At 38.6% G+C, this 16,439-nt stretch overlaps 1 protein-coding gene across 8 annotated transcripts in view; it reads left to right on the top strand.

Moving 5' to 3' along the window:
• Positions 1–16,439, top strand: part of DLG2 (discs large MAGUK scaffold protein 2) — a gene marked incomplete at both ends in the record, with an annotated part of 1,874,976 nt that overhangs the window by 573,022 nt on the left and 1,285,515 nt on the right. For 3 of the 8 annotated variants that reach the window (XM_080912652.1, XM_080912650.1, XM_080912649.1), the window contains one exon: positions 2,556–2,597. The exons of the other annotated variants lie outside the window; for them this stretch is intronic. In XM_080912652.1, coding sequence (XP_080768778.1) covers positions 2,556–2,597 — 42 coding nt within the window. Of the gene's footprint in view, positions 1–2,555; positions 2,598–16,439 lie in introns of those variants that run through there. 8 annotated transcript variants of the gene reach the window in all.

Genomic DNA, 16,439 nt, shown 5'->3' with positions numbered 1-16,439 from the left:
AAGAACAGAGAACACATTTTTTTTAACAACTTTATTTTACAAAACAAAGATAAATGTACAGATTTTAAGCATTTTTGCATAAAATTATACAATACATTTTTGTCAGAACACATTTTTAAAATCCTACTTTGTGCAGGTGAAGTGGGGTATGGAAGGCAAGCACATTTACCTGTTGAGGCCTCTTACCAGCCCATTAATAAAGGAACGTTCTATTGGACCCTGTGGTTCAAGTTAATGCTTCATTTCCTACAAGGAAAAAGAAATGAAAATGGCCATTATCCCTGTATTCTTAAAACTAAAGAGCAGATCTGTGCCTGGTTCTGTGAAGCATGTGACCTGCCTGGGGGCATTAAATAGGTCTTCAAGACCACAGTCTTGCTTTGGAATGGACCCACTTCAAAGCTGTGGCTGAAACTCCAAGTTCTTCCAAGTTCACTGTCCTCTACTTCCTACCAGAGTGCATCTTTGAGCTCCTGACACTTCCTTTTTCTTCCTGTTTTGGGGTACCAAAAAAGACTGGGGACTACCGAATTAGCAATAAAAAATACCAAGTGCCAATTACTCTAATTCCTAGTGAAGAATTTACTTAACAGTACATTTGTCGATGGTTCTATTTTTCTCGAGAATGTTCTGAACCCTAGTGGAGACAGGCAGTTTAAACACTCCTCCTGTTTACCACAGCTTCCGGTGTTTGTATTCTTTTACTGGGAAGAGCTGCAGGAGAGATAACCTGCTCTGACCTCTGGAGAGGGAGGGATTATGAACTGAAATGACAGGCTCTGCTCTAAAGCCATTAATAAAAGTTGGGGAGTGATGGGACCTGGGCATTCATTTTTTTAGCTGCTCTGGAAATCACAGTTATGTTACAAGCACTTACAGTTTGTAATTACCTACTTCTATGACAGACAGAGCTGGAAATCAAATTAAGTGGCTGGCTCCTTTCTCTTTCATTGCTAAACAATCTCCAGCTTAAGCTAAGATCGCTTTTTCTTCTTCCTAAAAAAGCCACAAACAATGACAGCCCAAAAATAGCTATTTAGTCAGAAGTGACGACACATTCTGAACGCTTATCATTAAGAGGGAAAGAGAAAACCCAGCTCTTTAATTCCTCTCTGAATTACCTTCTACCCTCTGAAGCATCCTCAGTCCACTGCCCAGGAGAGGTGCCCCAGACACTGGCAGAGTCTCAGTACTGCTGCAGGCTCTGAAGGGGAGGTGGCTTATGCAAAACACGTTAAAGAAAAACCCTAAAAGTCACTGCAGCTTTTTCCCTCTGAGTGATGCGGTTCTTCCCTGTTGCTGTGGCAAAGACATCACCAATCTTTTTCCTCCCACTATTTTTACTGCAGTGAGAACTGTTCATGTCTGCTCGCATTTCGCCAGAGAGCTTTAGAATTCTAGCTGAGCATTAGGGCTTCCTGAAGCTGGAAAAATAGAGTTTAGGACCCTGCTTTGGCTGAATAAAAATCCAATTAATTTGCAGTATGTGTTGCCTGTCAAGGATAGCAACAGACGGAAAGACCTGAAAATGTTTGTTAATTAAAAATTCCTCCTCTTCATTGATTCATGGAAATAGAAGCCTCTCTCTCTCTCTCTCTCTCTCTCTCTCTCTCTCTCTCTCTCTCTCTCTCTCTGCCTGCCAGAACCAACTGAACATTTTATATCATTTTACATCTTCCTGTGCACTGAGGTCGAGCTGCCCCCCTGTTTCGTTCCAGTCCCATCCTGTATCACTGATAGCTGTTTGTCAACAAAGCGTGGCACTGGGGAATTTGGGTGCATGGTTTTATTAGAGAGCCTCACAACTTCGAATATCCCTGGAAGACAGACAGACCTGATAATATTCCAGGACAGGGCAGTGAGTGGTGGTACTTCCTTGCCCTGGAACGGAGAGCTCCCCTGGTGGACCCAGCTTAGGTTTTAGGGGACTGTAGAAGACAGTGAACCTTTTGGTCCTGCTCTCTTCCACCCAGAGAAATGGAAGAGTGAGGCATGTTTGCAGTGGTTTGTAGTATTTGCCAAACAGGGCACTGCATCCGAAAAGCTTGGAGTGTAGCGCAGAGCCGTTAGGCTACAAAAGGAAAAGGGTTCCCTCTTCATCTACAGTCTGCCAGATGCAATCCCATGGCAAAGTATCTAATAGGACAACACTTGGGCTCTCCAGAAATATAAGTAACTCATTGGTTAAATTTCAATTCTTCACCTTTTCCCCCCTCCTTCCTGGGTGAGCTCATTCCCCCCCCTCCTTTTTTCCCCCAGTGATTTAAAATGCTAGAAGGCAAAGCAACTGAGGTTCTAACTTTCGGATGCTGAATCCTCGGCTAATTGAAATTACTGGGCATAATGCTATATATAGCCAATGAAGAGATTCTGAGCTCTCACTCAGAACCTTCAAGACATGTCGTTTTGTAGTCAGAGGAAACAGGGATCAATGCATTTTCAAACTGACAGAGGGAACGGGCGCTCCTTAGCAGCACATGCCCAGGATCGTGTGTGTGGGGCTTGCGCTGTGCTGAGAAGCTGATCACCGGCCCATATGCCCCTTATTTACTGCAATGTTCTTTGCATGTTACTGTGCACTCCGGACTAACGTGAAGGTAAGAGGGAGCGAGACGGCAACTGGGTATGATGTACATGTTAAACCAGCTGCAAAAAATGTCTACCTTGTGTAGCGCCAGGACTTTTCGGATGGCCGGCTGAGCAGGCAGATTATTACAGGTGGTTGCGAAGGCTTTGTTTTATTGTTCCCTGGCAGCCTCCCTGGGGGAGCGTGTCGGGAACGCTGTGGTGAAGTGACCTTCAGGTTTAACTGTTTGTAATTCAGATTCATGCTCACACTTGGAGGGGGGGTGGAGGAAAAAAACGAGGATTATTTCCGTAGGCCAGCACCAAGAAACCAGAGGAGGTAACAAGCTGTGGATCACGCTGTAAATTAGAATTAATCTTTCCTTTTGAAAGTGCTGTAAACTGTCCGTGTTCCTGCAGGCTTCATTGTTCTGGGAGCTCCCGGGTTTGAATGTGGAGGCTGGAGTGGAATTAGGATGTGATCTGTGGGGTATCCGAGCATCCTGTGTGTTGGAGGAGGATGATGGACATCAGGAATTCGGTAGCATTAATCACACAGCTTCCCAGGTCAGGGTGGGATGCCTGGGCGCCGCGGCTACCTGGGTGCTGTCACCTCGCTGACATTCACTTGCTGGAGCTAATAGGGCTCCAAAGTTGAGCTCAAGTTTGGGAGATTTTCCCCTTGTCATGAGCAAGGATGTCATCATTGGAAGGTTTATCTGACTCTATTCATTCCGCTCAGAGAAGGAGAGAGAGCAGCTGTGGGATTCCACTTGCATTCATATTTAAATGAATTTATGTCCCCCCCCCCTCGCGTTTGTATTTCTAATTGAAGCAGTTCCAAAAAGAAGTGATTGTCTTTGAGAAAGAAAAAAAAAAAAAAGATGCAGTTTAAAGCCTAAAATTGGACTTTTGAAAAAATTAAAAGTCAGTGTAAAGTGTTTTCTTTGTTATTTCAGCAGAGGAACTGTTTTATGTGTCTGGGTACTGAAGTTTCGTTTTGTGTGTTTACAAGTTTTATTGGAGAGCTCCCTGCTGCTCCCTTTTGTAAACCTTCCTACCTTGCCTGTAAACTTCAGACAGGTAGGATTTCTGTTCCTGGTTGGAGCAGACCCCTCTCCACTGCAGCCTGGACGCTTCCGGAGCCTGAGAAGCAGAGTTTGTAGGATTTACTTCTTATTACATTAGGAATTCACTTCCCAGGTGACTGCTGTAGGATTGATTAATCAACCTCCTGAAAGGTTTTGGGAGATAGGGTGTATCGCCAAACACTAATTTCTAGTACCTTCTATTTCAAAATATAGTCAGTTCCTTGGTTTGTAAAGTGGATGAGTCCTTGTCTTTTCTCCTTTTTTTTCTAAGTCGAGAGAGAGAGAGAGAGAGAGAGAGAGAGAGGGGGGGGGGGGGGGAGTAAGAAAGGAAGAAAGAAAGAACTTCAGAAGAAACTTGGCAACTCACATATTGAGGAACACTTGTTTTGATAATTCATTATTAAAATTTGGAAGTGCCAGGAGGGGGAGGGGGAGGGAAGGGGAGAGAGAGAGAGAGAGCTGCAGATCTCCTCTGGAGAAGTACTTCCTTTCTGTAACTTAAAACAGTTGTCTGGATTGTTTTAAATTTGTCTTACTTCAACTCCTGAGGAAAGACATTTTCTAATGATTTCTTACCTTTGCATAATAAAGCCTTAATACCTTGGATAACCTGGTTGAATTCTGATATTTTCTGACACAGCAGAGACAGACCATGTTCGTCCCTATATGGACTATATATGAACTTGCTTGTTTACAAATAAATTGCCTTCAATTTTAGGTCTGTGTACTTATTTTTTTTTTTTTTTACAATTGGCCTTTGTACTATACAATTTACAAGTTTATTTTGTATCTTCTTCTTCTGAGACAGCAAGATTTGTGAAAGAGTTTTAAATATGGTCTTCACCTGGATTTTCACCATATTGGGTACAGTAAACTCATACCTAGTATTTTTAGACTTAGTTTTATTTCTATGTTTTAATATAATTACCTTTAATTTCTTTATATTTAGCATTACTTATCTGCATGACTCTGAAAAACCCCAGTTATGGTGTTTAGTGCTTGACAGATTCATGTAATATTTGCTGCACTCACCCAAAACTTCAAGTTGGTGATAATATAACATTCTTATGAAATGTATTTTTCAATGCAAAATACAATATCAATGTCATCTTTTATTCTCAAATGATTATTTGACAAATTTGATGTTTAAAAAATATTATAGGCAGAAGTATTTGGGGGGAAATGGTGTCTTTTAATATACTTTAAATGCTTTCAGGTGTCAATCAAATAACATTAAAACTGGACCACAAGTATATACAATAAATACACACGCACTCACGAACACACACACGCACACTCACCCTCACACACACAGACCTGGGAGAGTGTGACACATTAGAGTGTAACTTGAGGGTCACTATAATCTTTTAAATGGCAGGTATGCTTTGTGCACTGTGCTGAAGTTTTAGATACTAAGGTTAATTGAAGATAATTGTTGCCTTTAGAGGACTTCTAGCGTAGGACAGGTACATAGACCGCTGAGTGGTCTGAAGTATGATGAGTCTTTTAAAAGACTGTGATAAAGGGCATTATTGTCATTGGAAATTGAATAAACACAGCACAAACCAGTTATATCTGGAACAACCAAGAGAGGTTTCACTGTAAACTCTTGAAACTTGACAGCTAATAGAAATCAGTCACCTTCCTGCTGAGAGCAAGGCATGATGGGTAGAAGGAGCATGCAGCTAGTGCACACGGAACCCTGGGGAAGATGTAACTAGTTGGGAGTGGATGGCTTATGGGGTGTTCCAAGGCTGAACAGTGGCAACTGAAGTGATGCTCACCCATCACAATATAGCTTTGAAAATTATGCTGTTTCCATCTCTTTTCTGAAATAGGTCTTTACGCAAAAGGAAAAGGGAAACAAACAAACAAGCCAGACTTCCAATGAAGAGAATTATTTACACATAATAGTTTCAAGCTGCTGAAGTGATAAAAATGGGTATGATACTGGTTTGGGTTTTGTTTCAACTTTTTTTTAATAGAAAATGATTGCAACAGTTGAATTTGTTGTCGCACAAAACTAAGTGACCGTTATGTGAAGGCTCAATTCCTATTTGATCTGAAATTGCATGTGTCACGTGCACAGTACAACTTGGTGAGACAGCATGGGTAGTTTGTTTTATCAAATGTCTATTAAAACAGCTCTATTTTTGAGAGTAAAGATGTGAACAATGATTTTTTTTAAATCATCTTAAATTCTCCCTATTAGGATTTTCTTGCTGCTACAAGTATGATTCTATGCCCACCTACAAGCTCACACACTCTGAGACAGGAACGCCAAGTCAGACCAGCACCACTTATAGGGAACATAATGTAGAAAGAAGGGACATCCGGGTGTTCTATCGCATTCACATAGGCAGACCTACATGAAGCTCAAGTCTTGAGTTTGACTTCTCTTTTGTTTTGTTCTTTTCTATAAATCCCAATGCCTATATATGCCCTAAATTCTAGAATTCTTCTCCTTCATTTTGTAAATTACTTGTATGCAATACAAGAACACTCTAGAGAAACAGTGTTGACAAATTGCTTCTAGAGCATGATTTTTGAAAATTCCAAGAAGACTGCATTTGAGTCTGTCTTTCTCACCCATGGAATAGTTTGATGACACTTCTTAAGCTCTGTGAAGTTTAGATTTTCATTTGTAAACAGGAACAATAATAACTCTTGTAAGAATGATGTTGACTGGAAAGATGTTCCATTAGGTAAAATACTGGATGGCTGAGGGCCTGAGTTTGAATCCTCATCCACTGTATAAGAACTAGACATATAGCATCCTCCCTCTTACAGGGAAATGGAGGCTGAGACAGGAGGATCTCTGAAAGCTGTCAGCCTGGCTATTCAGGCTTACACAATGGAAGACTCACAGAGACCCCTTTAAACACGACAGAGGGCAAAGATCAATACCAGGGCTTCTCTGGTGACCTTTACTCATACTGCTGTATGAACGCAGGCTATTTATGCGCACTAATGTGCACACACACAAGAATGAGGCATGACATATAAATGCTATAAAAGTCCTGTGATAGTGCTCTAAGAAATGCTGTGCACAGTAAGTGATAGAAAAAGTAAGAATTTTCCATCAACTAAGTCATGCTGTATAAAGTAGATTCCACCAAGTAATATTAAGAAATCACATAGATCAAGCGTAATTTTAAAAAAAATTATAGCTAATGAGGGATGTATTATGATTTAATAATTCTTCTTCCAGCACCATTGTCATAACAATCAAGCAAATTCACAAACACTAAAGTATAATCTGCTTCTAAAAGCTGAAATTGTAAGCATTGATTGTTCTTAAGTGTATAAGCACATACAGTACCAAGTCAAAAGTACTCAGCTAACACATGCCAAATAAATTTAACAATGGAATCTTAGGCTTTTTTATTTTATTCACTTCACTTCCTTCTGATATATATATATATATATATATATATATATATATATATATATATATATATGTGTGTGTGTGTGTGTGTGTGTGTGTGTGTGTTTATGTGTGTATATATATATATATATATATATATATATATATATGGTTAAGATATATGTGACACGTATATGTATGCATATTCATGACTGCTTTGACATTATAAAAGGTTGGATTCAAATACTCTATTGAGCATCACAGACTGTCTGCACCCAGCTGTCATTTACTCTTCTGAATTGATACATTTAGATTGTAAGGCAAAGACAAAAGGATCAGTAATTCACACTAAAACAACTTATTGAATGTCTGCCTCAATGCTCTAGAATCCAGACATACATCATGCTAAATTCTCCCAAGTTTTTCTTTTGTAATACTTCATGATATTTTTATCTTTAAGCTTTTTCTAAAACAGTTTCCTGAAATGAGGTCCCTTTTTTGGTAACCATCCTTGTCTACCCTCCATCCTTCCTCTTAGAAGGTGTCAAGGGAGTCTACACTCTCAGAAGTTGAGCCTAATCCATAGCAGTTCCTCTGATTTCCCCTTAAATACTAAATACATGTTATCTTTCCTTTATTTGGCAATACATTTTAAATGCTTATTTTATTTTAATTATGTGTGTCTGTGCGTGTGCGTGTGTGCATGCGCATAAGTCAGCAATGATGTCCGTGAAGCCCAGAGAATGGCGTCAGATTCCCTGGAGCTAACTTGGAGGCACTTATGTGCTGCCTGATATGTATGCTGGGCATCCAACTCTGGTCCTCTGCAGGAATGGAAGCTAGTGTTCACTGCTGAGGCGTTACTCCAGCCCACTCAGCAACATGTCCTAGATTGCTTCATGGAATTTGTAATGTGAACTTATACATCTAGTTAATTTTGCTAATGTTTAAGTTTTTTTTCCAATTACCAAATGGACTTTAAGCATTTGAAGACAGGAATTGTATTTTATTGTCTTTATTTAAAAAAAAAAAAATCCTCTTCAGGAATTGAAGTATAAAGGGTGGCTCAGAAGAAAAAGGCTTTGAATCTCTGTGTTGCTGACACCTACTCTTTGCAACATCCCCCAATGCATTGCACATATTTATGCTTTGAGTAAGCACATTCTTTTTTGTAGTCAGGGCTGGTAGGATCATGAATCAGAGTTCGTGGAGAGTTTGTGTAACACCTACAGCTCATAGGTGTCGTGAGACTACGGCTCATGACAAAATCAGAGGTGGTTCCTGTCAGGATTCCAGCTGAATAATTGTCACCTTCGTGATGCCAACAAGCACCAGAACCTCACTAGACTCCTGGGTTATAGTTGTCTAATTGGGAACCTCCTTAATATTGATGTGTTGATTAATAACTTCTAATGAAGACCTGTAACTCAAAACCATTAAAATAACATAAGGAACAAAAATAAGGGAGATTATGAATAGCCAAAGTAGCATCTGCCATCGATCAGGCTTGTAGACTGTACTCAAGCTGCCCAGTAATCTCTAACACATTAGTGTTATTACTGTATAGGCAAAGCTTACCTATGCTTTTCTTATTAACTAAACTTTATTCAGGGAACAAAATAACTTGCCTAATATTACAGCTCTTCGCTGCCAATGAGGCCAGCTATCATCCAAGTCTACTGGACTGTTAACTCTGATAGCAGCCTTACAATACTGAGTTATAATGCACAGATACATGAACAGGAAAGAGCAGTATGTCCCAGGCACTTCAACTATTGGCAAAGCAAAACAAGCAGCGAGGACGGGTGTATTTTTCATTCATTTGTTCTTTCTAATAAACAACAGCTACGGTCAAGCATCAGGTATTGTTTTACAACCTCAACTCATTTATTTAACAAGCATTGTTTGGCAAACATTATGTTATGGTCCATGCACTGAAATAGGTGTTAGGAATAAGGGGCATAAAATGAACCAGACAATGATTTCTTCCCTTGGAATTTATATGGCAGTTCAGTAAGTAGGAAGTAAAACGGTTAAGTAAAATACATACAGTATGATAAATACTGAGGAGGAAAATGGGATGGGAATTGGGGCATATGTTCAGTGTAGCTTCTGGTGATAGCCTTACGTAAGGTGAGTATGGAAGGCTCCCATGCACGAGTGTGTGTGTGTGTGTGTGTGTGTGTGTGTGTGTGTGTCTCCATGGTGGCCAGGAAGAAAAATGTCAAGGTTATATCCAGTGAACAAATCAGGCTTCTGTCAGTCAAATAGGAACCAGTAGTTTTCAGTGGAAGATTTAAGTAATTTCACAAAGTTTGAACCTGGTCACCAAGGTTGCTGTGTGTAACATATACTCTCACACAAGTATTCCCAGAATAAAGTGCCAACTTAAAGGTCCCGATAATTATTCAGGGGGCAGGTGTGTATTCAAGAAGTTGGAGGTATGTTGCTCAGGTCTGTACAAAATTATGTTTGAGGAAGCAAATCTTTGAAGTTTCTATGCTTTTAAGTCCTCTGACCCTTTAGTAAATTAGGTTAGCTAATACTCAGATCAAGCATATAGTCAAGGTTTGTTCTTCCATTTAGGGTCACCTCTTTCAAACATAGGAGGATATCTTCCGAGCTTGTGCCCAAGTCTTCTGTGAGTTACTTCAGAGCAACAGCCATGCCTCCTCATGTCTGCATGACTTCACCTGACAATTAATGAGTAAATATTTGCAGATGAAAGATGGCCAGCGAATGTTACTCATTCACGTTACCAGACCCATTTTGCAGAATGTCTCTTTAGCATGGTATCAAATATGAACAGATGTACAACATGGAGAATAGATTCTTTATTCAAAGGGTTTTTTTTGTTTGATACAAGATCAATGCCTTGGTGATGAGAGTATTCATTCAGCAATAGGATCTGTAAGGAAACATCTTTCAACTTTAGAAACGTCACTAAGTAATTCCTAGGACAGGCTTACCATTGGGTGTGATGGCACATGTCTGTAATCTCAAACTAGAGAGGATAAGATATGATGATTGTGATGTCAATTGGAGTCACAGAGCAAGATCTTATCTCAGAAACAACAACACAGGAACTTGGAAAATGTCTTCTTTGTATCCAGAATCAAAGGAACAGGTTAACACACGTTATGAAAAGGAACTGATTTCTAGTTCCCTAAGAAATGCACAGGCCCATAAATTTCCCAAAATTTTCACAGTAACACATGGTATGAAAGATTTAAAATTATAATTCTTGTCTCTTAGAAGAGTTTTCACACTTTTGCAGAAGCTGGCATGGAACTCACCATATGACCTGGGCTGTCCTTAAATTTATGGCAGTCTCTGCCTCAGTGTCTCAGATCCTGAGAGTATAGGAAGGACTTTCCACAGCCACCTCAGAATTGCAAGTCATCCTGTTTAAGGAACCAGCACATGCCTTCACCAAAAAGTATGCATATGGGCGCTGTCTGTTTTATTTTCAATTTTAAAAGTTTATTTGATTATAATGTTGTTCAAGATAAACTAGAAGTATTATAATCAGACATATAGTCACAGACACACAATTAATACTGACCAGTTTAAAACAAATTCTTTCATTTACCTTCCTTTTTAAAAAAAATTATTTTATTTATTTACATTTCAAGTGTTAACATTTGAGATGAGAAGAATGAGTCATAGCTCATAATTTGAAAGACATATTTCTTGTTTTCTGAAGCATACAACTCAGTTAAGGGTGTGAAAAAGAAAAGATGCGGAATTTCATCAATCAGCCAACTGTAACAAGGTATGTATGAATGTGGAGTGGACACAGGGTAGCTGATATGCAGCCTGGTCCTTGTCAGTGTCCTGATGGACATATCTGTTCTGTTCCTCTAGAAATTCATGGTTCAGTACTGACTTTCAAGATTTCAGACCTTAAAGCTTAGCTTAACAATCTGTGCATTCAGTGCACTTAAAAGACTAATATTTGGTTATTATTCATAATGCTGCAGGCTCTGTGTACAACATTCACAATAGCAGTCCTCAGGGAAGATTGTTGGTAAGCCCTTTATTTTATTTTTAATTTAATTTAATTTAGTTTTTATTTTTCACCATGGGAGGGACTCAGCCGCGTGGGGATTACACCACCCTGGGCCACACCGGTAGAAGCTGGAGATCCTGAAACAGTTCCTCTGCTTAGGAACAGGGCAGGATAGTGCCTGGAAGATCTTTCTTAATCTCAACCAGTTCTTTGAGATAGGGATCCAGTGACCACTCTGACTTTTGACTCCCTTCTCCAAAGAAATTAATATTAACTCTAGTTATAGTAACACTGGTCCCTCCTGTGCCTTATAATACTTTTATCTATACAGAGTTTCTTTTCCCCTGATTTTCTCCATTAGCCAAAGTCTGGGAAAATCCCCAGAGGTCAGATAACCTATACCCTCCCTTGGATTCAGGGGAATGAACCTAAAAGACATCATAATCAGTCCATGTGTAAACAAACAAACAAACAAACAAACAAGCAAGCAAATGCTGAAATGGGTCTATTTGCTAATGCCTAGACTTACTGTTAGTGTAACAAGTAAAGGCAGAAAACCTGCCAGGATAAGTCACCATTGTGCTATGGCTTGGGAAACCTCCATCCTAAGAATGGACAAGTGAAATATGACCAGGAAAACAAAGACACTTGAACTTGAGAGCACACAGTCTGGAAAATATGCCCCGGAGTTAAATCTTGCTTCTCGTTTTGACAATGACGATTTAATAAAGAACAGAATTTAAAGTAAACAGAGGAAGCAGTGGTTTTTTTTTTTTTTAGAATGGAAGCAAGGCAGATATTATTATGCATATGCTTATATTTCGATACTTTTAAAAATGGTATGTGAGCATTCTTGTTTATTTTTACAAGTTACATGGTATATTTGTAGGAGTGTACCTAGAATGAAAATAAAAAACAGCCAAGGCAATGGGTGTGCAGTACACTTGGAAAGGCGGAAGGCAGCGCCTGCCTAGTGTCCCGAACCTGTGGTAGCTGGAAAAAAACCTTCATGCACTGCTTGTGTGTCAAGTGTTTAGTTGACAGATCATTTAGAAATAGACCTTTGGGCTCAGTTAAAAAGTAAGCTAAGAAATCAGTTTTATTTTCATGTTCGAAAATTTGTTTGTTTTTTGGATTTCGAGACATGGTTTCTCTAAGAACTTGCTGTCTGACCAGGCTGGCCTTGAACCCTCAGACATCTGCATAACTTTGCCTTCAGAGTGCTGGGATTAAAAGTGTGTGTCATCACCACCTGGTAAGAGAACAGTTTTAAATAGGTCACTATACTTGGTACTTATCAACTTTTATTAGACTGTGAAAGAATAGTTGCTCATTAGAGACATTATATAAAGCAGAGAAAACTCCCCAGAAAAAAATCTTACCACCTTGGTGTTGAGAGAAAAGGCTTCTCATTGCCGTTTGATGAGTGTGGTCGTATCAATGTGTGCATGTGTTTGGGATGAATGTACAAGTGGCTTTTGTGCTTGTTACAACATATCAAGAACGTTTCCCTGTCACTAATAATTATGTTTAAGCATTGTCTCAAGAAGTTGCATAATAGGTGTGCTTTTTCTTTTTCCTTTTCCAAGTAAATACGCCCAGGTAGGCAGGAACCGAATGCATTGTTTTTCTCAGACCATTAACTTTTGCAGAGGATAGAAGGCTTTCAAGTGTAACCTTGGAATAGCTTTGAAAGGAGATGCACTTTGGAGAAAAATATATATGGTGAATCTGGCTTTCAAAAGGATCATTGCCATTGTACTTTAAACAAGGAAAAACTGTGGGCTTCATATAAGCATGTCACTAGCTAGTCCCGAGTGCTGTTGCTCCACCCACCAGAGCCAAATAACATGCCTCACAGTGGTATTTTAAAGGTTCTTTTAGCAGAATCCAGCCAGACAACCTGTTTATTATTAGCATTCTCCTGGGCGTTTAGAGTGGGAACGCGGCATCATTTTTACTCTGCAGCCCCTGTGGAACCTAGTAAATCCAGAAAGGCCGTTCAGCCTATCTCTGTCGTGATTCCCAACAATTCCTTCTGCACTAGCTACGCCTCCTCTCACCCATGCAGACTCGCCCCTATCTTTCCTGCCACAGAAACATTCCAGCTTGCTTTCCTGTATCCTCTTCAAATTTAAGCTCCCCATAGCGGTGCCAGACTTACTTTTCTTCAAAGCTCGAAGTAAACTGGCCATACATTTCCTCGATCGTGGATGTCCTATACCTAAGGCCGTCCAAAATCTTCATTCTTACCAACCATCTGCAGACCCCTGTCCCATGCTAGAATCCGTCCAAGTCCTGCTCTGCTTAGAGCAATGAAAGAACAGGACTTTGAGTAGGAGACCCAAGTAGGAAACACATTTTTCCAGTTAGTGGCTTGTCTGTGCTCCTGCTGTTTAGGTTCTAGACAGTGTGTTAAGAAGATAGCAGCAAACATTTATCTCACACCATGAGCCAGACTATCAACAGGCGAAGCCTCACAGATAATGGACAAGCCACTCAGAGGAATGCTAGCCTACTTCAGAGGAAGCAATGAACTGTCAACTGAAGTAGTATGAATTAGTTTTAACCTCGGTGGAAATTATACACTTGGTTGTGTAGCTAAGAATTTCCTTACAGCACACCTGAAATCCCAAGAAGTTTGGCTATGATACAACTCCACTGTAAAATTTGAGGTGGTAACTTTAATGCGATGCTTAGTATTTCAGTTTAAGGAAACTAGAGAAATCACGCTTGGTACCAGGGGATGCTCATCTCCTGGTAAAAAGTGCTACCAAAGCAGAGCCTCAGGCAGGTGAGAATAAAGTACCAATGAGTACTTGGGATTCCAATCACAAAATCTTCCGTACATTTTCTTCTGTAGGGAGAAGTTCAGGAATGGGAGAAGATTTAATTAATTCAAAAGTAATAAACATATCTAATCTTTTAATTACTGTTTTGTGCTAGCTAACTATGCATATTTGATAATGTATATATTTGTATTTTATGAAAAATTTCTAAATTAAAACAGATTATTGCTAAATATTAGGGAATTAATTTTTACTTATTATACTAAAATATTTTAAAAACATTCCACTTACAAATTGTGCTATAATATATGGAAACATTTAAAACATACATTTTAAGATTTATAATTAGATATAAATAATTTAAGCACTTTGAAAGCTTTGTCTATTACTCAGAGAAAATATTCAAACTTGAAAGTTTTACAAGTATATAAAATTTAGGTTAAAATATAAAGGGATTTAATTAAGTATAAAATGTTTAATGGTAATTCTAAATCCTTGCTAGATTTATAAACAGAATAATATGTTTATGAAGGAAAACCAAAAAAAAAAAGTCTAGGCTTTTAACTTTATTTTTAAAATTTAAATATTAAATTTATAACCTGGAAAAGGCCAATGTTATAATTTTATACATAAAAGATGCCTCAAAATAACATTAAAATACTTGCATGAATTCATTGGGTGTTGACAGGGAGAGGAGTTGGGGAAAAGAAAACCAAGTCAGAATATATTTTGTGAAAAAAGATCTTTTCAGCTAACAGTATAAGCAAGGCAACAAGTGTGGCATGACTTTGTATATTCTAGAATTTGTAAAGTACCAACCAGTATGTTATCTTCTAATTGTTCTTGTTCAATCACATAGTTCAAAGCAGAAAATAGGTTTTCTTTCTCCCTCCATGACTCAGGGTATATAGACTTGATTATTTCTTCGATAAATGAAACATCTTTGTTTTCTATCTTTTATTAGTTTGTGTTTCTAGTGTAACATCGTAAGTCTCTACTGTGGGATATTCATGGTTATTTTATTAGCATGAAAATTACGTGTTGTTATCAGTCTTTTTTTTTTCTTTTCTTTTTTTTTAAGATATAAAGGCTGAGTATTTCCTACAGGGTAAGCACTATTTTCCACTTTAGAAACAAACAATAATAAATTACAAATATGTCTACAAATAATGTGTAGTAATTTACTGGATTTGATTCAAATTTGAAATCTGAGCACTATTTGTGTCAGGAAAATTCTGTATTTTTAGAAGGAAATTGGCTAGTTCGGGAAATAACATACAGCTCATGCAAATAGATAAGAAAAATTCAAGATAGTATGGAGAAAAACTGAGAATTTGTGAGTACAGTGGATAACATATTCCCTTTCTCTTAGGCCTGCACCACTGCTGTGGTTGAGATAAACAAGTCAAGATATTTACAAAATGAAGAAGTTTGGATGCTGGGTAGGGGTGGGCATCAAAGATGCAAGACTCTTAATCCCTAATGAGCATTGTTCTCCGGACAGCCTGTTCATTCTCACTATGGAGATTCTGCCCATCTCCTTCCCTTCATTCTTTTCTACTACATCTAGAAAGCTGTTTTTAGTTACCTTCAGTCCACCAATCAATAACATTGATTTTTGCAGAGCGAGGTGATTCTCACCTCTTCCCTCATTATCCTTTCCTTCAGGGCTAAACAAGGCCAAGTTTCCTTGTGTGCCACAGTTTGCATTGACTATAACATAGAAATGACCAGAGGCAAAATATAGGACTTTGGATGAGTAGGAAGAGTGACGACTGACCAGTGACACAAAATCTCATAGGAATATCTTGGGCAAAACATTTTTGGCAGAGTTTTAAGGGATAATGATTTCTCCAAAAGGAAACAAAAAATGCATATAAGATTTCTATCTTGTTTACTGCAGTTCTGTTGAGTAGGCTGAGGGGAATGAAGCCAAGAATTTCTGTTTTCTTATGTAGTGTTGGAGGGGGGTCTATTGAAGTAGACATCTACTATTCCTGGTAATGTGTCAGAAGAGCAATCACACTCTGTGGAGCCATAGATGAAAGAAAAACTGCAAAAGACAAGTGGCCATTTCTGCACATGTAGTCAGTTCTACATAGTTCTTACAACAACCTGGCATGTGACTATTATCTTTTTATTTAACATACTATAAAATTGCATCTTGAAAGAGCAGACCCATATTCCCAATGTCATAAAAAAGATGGCAGTACCAGACTGTTGAAAACTCACTGCTGTCCACAATCGCTCTCCTCTTTTTTTTTTAAACCAAGAGATTACTCAAGTCTTGACATCCTAAGAATGACTTTTTTTTCTACCTGCTATTATATGCGTACGTTATTTAATTCACTCAATGGTGATGTGGAACGTTAGTGGCCACTACATAGATAGGCTTTATTGTAAGATTCATGAGTGTTTTCATTGCCAAACCCGTCATAAGGATGTATTCTTCTCAATGGACACTGAAACAATGATGTAGTTTCTCCTTTTTAATCATTGTCCAATCATGTATCCAACATAATATGAACATAGCTCTCCAATCCTTTTTCTTGTTGGGATCTGTGTAAGGGAAATGTTCTAGGCCTGGGTGGAAACTCTTCAGTAAAAAACCTTAA

Source organism: Micromys minutus, assembly GCF_963924665.1.
Source record: "Micromys minutus genome assembly, chromosome: 2".
NCBI lineage: Eukaryota > Metazoa > Chordata > Mammalia > Rodentia > Muridae > Micromys > Micromys minutus.
The sequence above is the reverse complement of the archived record's forward strand: the minus strand, read 5'-3'. Positions and strand labels throughout refer to the sequence as shown.